The 6,724-nt window shown below is 62.4% G+C and overlaps 1 protein-coding gene across 1 annotated transcript; it reads right to left on the bottom strand.

Annotated features, from left to right (window-relative positions):
* Window positions 1–4,095: 4,095 nt before the first annotated feature.
* Window positions 4,096–4,927, bottom strand: LOC103532166 (E3 ubiquitin-protein ligase RNF182-like). The gene has a single exon (XM_008497900.2). The coding sequence runs from the start codon at window positions 4,905–4,907 to the stop codon at window positions 4,188–4,190; it is 720 nt and encodes a 239-aa protein (XP_008496122.1). The 5' UTR covers window positions 4,908–4,927; the 3' UTR covers window positions 4,096–4,187.
* Between the last annotated feature and the right edge of the window lie 1,797 nt (window positions 4,928–6,724).

The following is a 6,724-nucleotide window of genomic DNA, read 5'->3' as shown; positions in this document are numbered from 1 at the left end:
TGTGTGTGCCTGTCGGGAGGGTCTATGAGCTATAGTCCCTTCCCGGTGTCCCCAGGCAGGGGAGAGGGGGGGCCCTGAGCCTGACACTGGTGCCAGGCCTGTGGCTGCCAGGGGCTGCCTTGTGCCATTGGCTTCTTCCCACTTGAGTGACCTTGACTCCTGGGAAGTGAGCCGGGCATCTGGTACTGCCCCAGGTCTGGGGCAGAGTCATGAAATTAATTGAGTGGTAAACAGCCTAAATCCCATGTAACTCTGTCCCCAACTACACGCACTGCCCCTCCCTGAGCGGATTGTCTGGAAGTGTTTACATGTGATTATAACAGCTAATCTTGGAGTTTTAGTTCTCTGCTTTTGCATTAAACTGATTATCTGCTGAGGGGAAAAAGGCCGGGAACCACCCAGGAGCCGCTGGAGCTCCCCTGAGGCCAGCCTGCAGCCATCCACTGTCCCCATGGAGCCTATGGCTCGTCTGTGGCCTTTGGGCTGTGCCAGGATCTGCTTGGATTCCAGGTGGGACCCTCAACCTTCCCTTTCAGCCAAGGAGCAGTTTATGGGTGTCCCCCACCTCCCCTGGACCGGCAGCCACAGCGACTTTCTCTCAGTCTTGGCCGTGTCTGTGTCCTGCTGCCTTCTGGTGCAGCCGCAGTGCTGGGGCAGTGTCCAGCTGTGCCTGCTGGCCCTGCGGGTGGGTGGCTGTGGCTCTTTCTCTCCAGCTGTGCAGGGCAGGGTTACGGCACATCACAATCCCCAGGCGCTTTCCTAGATTACAGCCCCATTATCTAATCAAGCAGATCCACCCCGCTGATTAGGGCTGGAGGAGTCCCATGGGGACAAGGTTACAGGGCTGTTAGAGGGCCGTGGCCAGGGCTGGTCCAGCTGCCCATCCCTGCTGTCCCCTCCTTCCCTGTGACACTGGCTCCTGGCTGCCCAGTGACCTCCAGGCCCAGGGGTTGCCAAGGGCATGGGACCAGCCCAAGGAGGGGACTGGGATGGGATATCTGGGATCAGGGAGCACCGGGAAGGGCCAGGGCTGTGGCCATGGGGTGCAACAGGGGCTTGGGGACATGTCCCTCTCTGCCAGTGCTGTCATCTCTGCCCTTGGACCTCCTGCTGCTGCCAGGGCCCACAGCAGGGCAGTCAGCACCGGTGACCTTCCCGTCCTGTCCCCGGCCAGCACTAAGCGGGTTTGTTACATATTTAATATCCTGAGAGCGTTATTAGTCGGTATTTAATGACGGACACAACCTGTGGGATAATCCCAGTCTGAGCGGGGTGGTGCAGTGGCAGGAGCTGGCGAGGTGGGGGGTTGTGGGCCCATGGGGCCTCTCACCCAGCTGCCCACTGCTGTCCTGACTTCCCACTGCTCCCAGGAATGCCCAGTGCTCATGGGGTGGGATCCTCACACACGTGAAGGGTCCCTGGGGCTGTGTGACCCCTTCCCCATCGCCCCTTGGCAGCCAGGATCCTGTGAGGATCTGGCCAAGAAGGCAGCTGAGCAGGCTGGGCACAGCACCTCACACCCCCATGTCCATTAGGTGCTGCACAGGTTCTGCTGCCAGTCCCCTGCAGTTGCCCACTGCAGTTAGGGGGGGCCTCTGCTGAACCCCACTGGGGTAAAGGCTAGGAACTACAGCTCTTGTTGCTGGAACAGAGCCCTGCATGTCCTACATGTGTCCCTATGGCTGTGGGTGTCCATGGTGCTCATGTGGTCCCCATGCACCAGCCCTCAGTGCCACTACATCCCATTCCCATGGGCTGCAAAGGGTTGGGGGGACAGGAGCATCCTAGGCTCATTCTGGCTGTTGGCAGGCAAGGGGGGGGAATGCTCCTGGCCAGTGCCTGTCCATCAATAGCTGGGGAGGGGGCAGCATCAGCTGCCTCAGATCCCTGCTGACGCTCTGTGGGTGCTAATGCCCCCTAATCAGCTGTCAGTCACCATGGACCCCGGCAGATATAAAAACCCCAGGAGCAGCTCCCTGGCTCCTCTACTTGTACCATGGCAGCTCCTCGGGGTGAGGGGAGCCCAGGACGGGAACCAAGGGGCTGCGGGGGGCCCTGGGCGGCCCTGTGGGGACCCCCCCAAGCCTTGCTGCCCTGCCCCGTGCTGGCCAGTTACAGCCTGCTGCCACCACCCCTGAGCCTCCTGGCACCCTCGGTAAGTGCTGCCCAGCAAATCCTGGGGGACTTGCATGAGGGATTCCTACAGGGACTGGGCTGTGGCTGGGTGGGGTGGTTGGGGGGTCAGGGTTTGGGAGTTGTTGTCCCAAGTCCCCTGGAATCCCCCTATCATCTCCCTGAGCCACCCTGCATTCCAGCAGCTTGGGGTGAGCAGTGCCGGGAGGGGATGAGGATGACACTGCTCTGTCCCCTTCCCATGTCCCCCAGCCCTCTCCTCCACTGTAGATGACCCCTGCCCTGACACCCCTCTGCCCCTCCAGGTCTCACCAGCCTATGAGGTGCCTCCGGGGCTGCTGCCCAGCACCACACTCTGCCCACCCTGCTGCCAGCAGCCCCTGCCCGCAGAGCCGGGGCGGGTGAAGGCGGCAGCAGCACGGGAGAGCACCGGGGCGCTGAAGGCCTGGCTGGCACGGCACCCCAAGAACCCCTACCCCAGCAAGGGGGAAAAGGTGATGCTGGCTGTGGTCAGCCGGATGAGCCTCACCCAGGTCTCCACCTGGTTTGCCAATGCCCGCCGACGCCTCAAGAAGGAGAACAAGGTGTGCTGGGCACCGCGCAGAGCCTCGGAAGGAGAGGACAGCGAGGGCGAGGGGGTCCATGCAGGTGTCCCCCAGGGCCCTAGCCCCAGCCCTGGGCAGGACCGCTGCAGGGACAGCCCCGAGGGGTATCCAAGCCCTGGGCAGGGTGAGAACTGCCAGAAACCCAAGATCTGGAGTGTGGCGGCGATGCTGGCGTCTCCCCCCAACAAGAGTGGGTGCTCCCTGGGGGAGCTGGCAGTGCCAGAGCAGGGGTAGGGTTGGGGGTGCTCTTGTGCTGGTCCCGAGGGTCGGGAGGGCTTTGGCTGTGGGTTTGGGGCAGTCCCACAGCTGGGCAGAGCCAGCCAGCCAGTTGCAGGACCTGATAGCTAATTGGCCAAGGAGTGTGGGAGTTACAGGCAGGGAGAGACATGGGCACTAATAAATATGACTGTCTTGGATCTCCTGGTGTTGCTGGTCTGCAATGGGGGTGATAGTGGGGCTGTGGGGGTGCCAGTGGGGGAGCCAGCAGTGATATGGGGATGCTGGTGGGGATGCAGGAATTCTGATGAAGATGTAGGCACCTCCACTGGTCTGCTCACCAAACCCTGGTCCTCTGGTGCCGGACACCGGCAGACCCAGAGCGACAAGCAGGACTGGGGCCACTGGCTGAGGAGGGTAGAGGGGACCAGGAGCCCCAGGAAGGCACGGACGCAGGGCAGAGCTGTATGCTGGTTTTAATGTTCCTAAGAACTAGGAAACAGAAATCAAAAATAGACTTTGCTCTTCTTGATAAAAGTAATAAAATGGTTAGCGGTGTTAAATTAACCCTTACAAAACAAAACCCAAGGAGGTTAAATAAAGCCCAGAGGCTCGGCATAAAAACCACAACGACTACAAAACAGCTGCAAAGACGTCTTTACACACCAAAGAAATTCCTCTGCTCCACTCCTCCCTGCTATGGTACACAGCTTCGGTGAACAAGGGACTCACACATGGGAAAGAAACACGGATGCAATGGGAGCAGCCCCGCCAGCAGCGCGGGTGCCACGGACAGAATTATTTACATTATGGACACGGAGCTGTGCTGGTGCCGGTGTGGCTGTAGGAGCCCTTGGGCTCTGCACTCCCTCCTCCTGCCAGCAGCCCAGGGACCCCTCAGCCCAGGTGCTGAGCCCCCGTGCTTCCCAGCTGCTGCTTTGCTCTTGGCCCAGATCCAACTATTTGCTGTGGAGGAGGAGGAAGAGCTGTGGGTCTGGCCTGAATGTTTATAGGCTGCAATGAGCCCCTGCAGCTGGTCCGGTGTGGGCTCCCACTTGGCAAAGCCCGTGCTGTTCTGCAAGGGAAGGCAGCAGACACTGAGCCACCCCCAGGTGCAGGCACAGCAGCGTGCTGTGGGACAGGAGGGGGTGAGGAACACCTGTACCCCAAGGAGCAATACTCTAAGCTGCCCAAAGTCTTCCTATCACAGGCATAGGGCTTGGCTGTGCAGGGTCATGAGTGGGGGAACACAAAGACCTCCCGACACAGGCACTGGCAGAGGCTGTAGATGATGCAGAGGAGGAGCGTGGAGGGCACAAGGCTGACCAGGATGATGCCCAGGCCGTGATGCTCGATGAGCAGGAGGTAGATGCCGAAGGGCAGGGAGCTGAAGTAGAGGAGGCCAAGGACGCTCAGGATGCAGTGGGGGGCAGCTTGCCAACCCCAGGAGTGGCACTTCTGCCTGGGGCTGTGGCAGGGCAGTGAGTCCAGGCTGGTGGGGTGGTAGAGCTGCACCAGATCCAGCCCACCTAGGCCGTCTGGTGGGGACACATCCTCTGGCACATCCAGGATGGTGACAACCAGGCAGTCAGGGCCAGGCATGGGCTCCAGCACGTTGGGGCAGAGGAGGACCTCAGGGGACTGGGGGGCACCCCTCTTCTTGGCTGGCTCATGGCCCATCACCAGGGCCAGCACCTCACCGTCATCCTGCAGCTGCTGGACGTCCCCACCAGGCACTGGGCTCTGCTGGCGGCAGAAGGGGCAGCAGAGGTGGTGGGGTGACGTGTCTCCCAGTGCCACCATCTTGTGCAGGCACCTGGAGCAGAGGCGGTGGCCGCAGGGGAGCAGTTTGGGTCTGCGGGTTCGTGGGTCGTAGCGGCTGTAGCAGATATGGCACTCCAGATGGGGGGTCCCGAGTGATTGCAGCTCCTGCTCACCATCCTGCTGGGCCATGCTTCCGGGGGGCCGAGGGAAGTCTGGGGAGGGGGGGAGGCCGCTGGGAGCGAGGGCCGGGGGGACAAAATCCCCATCGCACAGGCCGGGTCCCAGTCAGCCTCTGGGGCTCTCTAGCAGAGCGGGGCCGGGGGCCTCCGGCAGCAGCCCCCTCCCAGGTCCGGCACACGGCCCGGCTCTAACCACTACCGTTGAAACTCCCCAGACGCAGCGTCGTTCCCTGCGAACGACACCGGCCCCGGGGCTGCTCCGTGCTGCAGGGTACAGGTCTGGAGTGGGGCTTGTCCCTCCCATGCCTGCAGGTCCACCGGGGCAGGGCCGGCTCCGGACAACGGGCTCTGCTGGCTGCAGGGAATCCCTGCCTGCAGATCCCTCGCGACCCCACAGCCCCTCTCCCCCCCTGCAGCCCCCCGTGCCCTGCAGCACACACACACCCGCCCGCAGCCCCCCCCGCCCACGTCCCCGGGGACCCGTGCCCGAGCGCTCCCCCCCTGTACCTGCGCTCCGCGCCGGCGCTCCCGGGTAGGCGGCAGCCGGGGGAGGGTCCCCAGCCCCGCAGCCCCGGTGGGGCGGCCCGCGGCCTTCTCGGCGGGGCCAGGCCGGCTGCAGGGAGCCCCATGGAGAGGCGGGGGGCTCACTGCCCGCCCCAATGCGGCGGCAGCCCCAGCGGCAGCATCCTCCGCAGCGTCGGCTCGGCAACGCAGGGCGGGTCCAGGGCCGTGCAGAGCCCCCCCGAAATCCGCCCGGGGCAGTCAGCCCCCCCCGGTCCTAGCGGGGGTCCCCCCTCGCTCCTGGCAGCTCTACCCCTGCTCTGTCCTTGCTGGGCGCTGCGGGCAGCAGCTCCTGGAGTCCTGCAGCCCCGGCTCGGGGGAGGGAGTGCACAGGAGAGTTCTGAGGGATCCAGCAGCACGGGCAGACCCTCATCCCATTCCTGGCCTGGGAGCAGGCAGGCTCCTCCAGGTGTGAGGAGCTCCCGGATTCTGGAGCCCCCCAGCGCATTGCCCGCAGGACAGACGGTCTGGGGGGGGCTCAGCCCCACCAGCCTGCATCTGGTCACCTCACCAGTGAAGGGCACCGGGGGTCGCAGCACTCACCAGGCACGTACTGGGCACTTGTCACATCCCTTCCCATTACTGGGTCCCCCAATCTCTGTGCCACATCCCCCTCCTGCAGTCTCCAGCCCCTCCTCAGGGACGGGTCAGATCTCACTGCTCTTGTCCCCTCAGGACACAGGACAGGGTGTCTATACAGGTTAACAAGAAATTTGGGTTATTTTTTCTCTGCACAGGGCTCTACCTTTCCCGCTAAGTTCTGTGAACTTCCTGGTAATGGTAATTACTGTCCACATGCTGACCAGCACCTCGGGCCATGCCAAAGCAATCAACGGGACTGGAGTTGCTGAAGCCACCAGAGCAGCGACAGCAAAGGGCCCCGGCCCTCCCATTGCTAAGGCCTGGCAGAGCCTGAGGGAGATTTTATTTTGGCATGCTCCAGCAGTTAAACAAATAATAGGTAATTGGCCATCACCCCAGGAAGCAAGATGAAGGGCTGGGTGAGGACAAATAGGCCTGATGGCACATCCCTGCACCCAGGTGTATCCCTGCTCACCTGCACCTCAAAAGCAGCTTTGCCTTGGCTCAAAATAACAGGTAAAAGTAAAATCAGGCTCTACAAAGAGCTCATCTGAAGGCTGGAGGTCCCAGCTGCCCCCTGTATCCACTGCTGGACTCTTTGTTGAGAACAACCCAAGAGGCTGCAGAGATTCCAGCGACACAGGGGGCTGGGCTGCTGCAGCTCACCAGCACTGACCTAGGAGT

The sequence above is a fragment of the Calypte anna genome, chromosome 20, assembly GCF_003957555.1.
Source record: "Calypte anna isolate BGI_N300 chromosome 20, bCalAnn1_v1.p, whole genome shotgun sequence".
NCBI lineage: Eukaryota > Metazoa > Chordata > Aves > Apodiformes > Trochilidae > Calypte > Calypte anna.
This window is presented reverse-complemented; position numbering and strand designations above follow the sequence as displayed.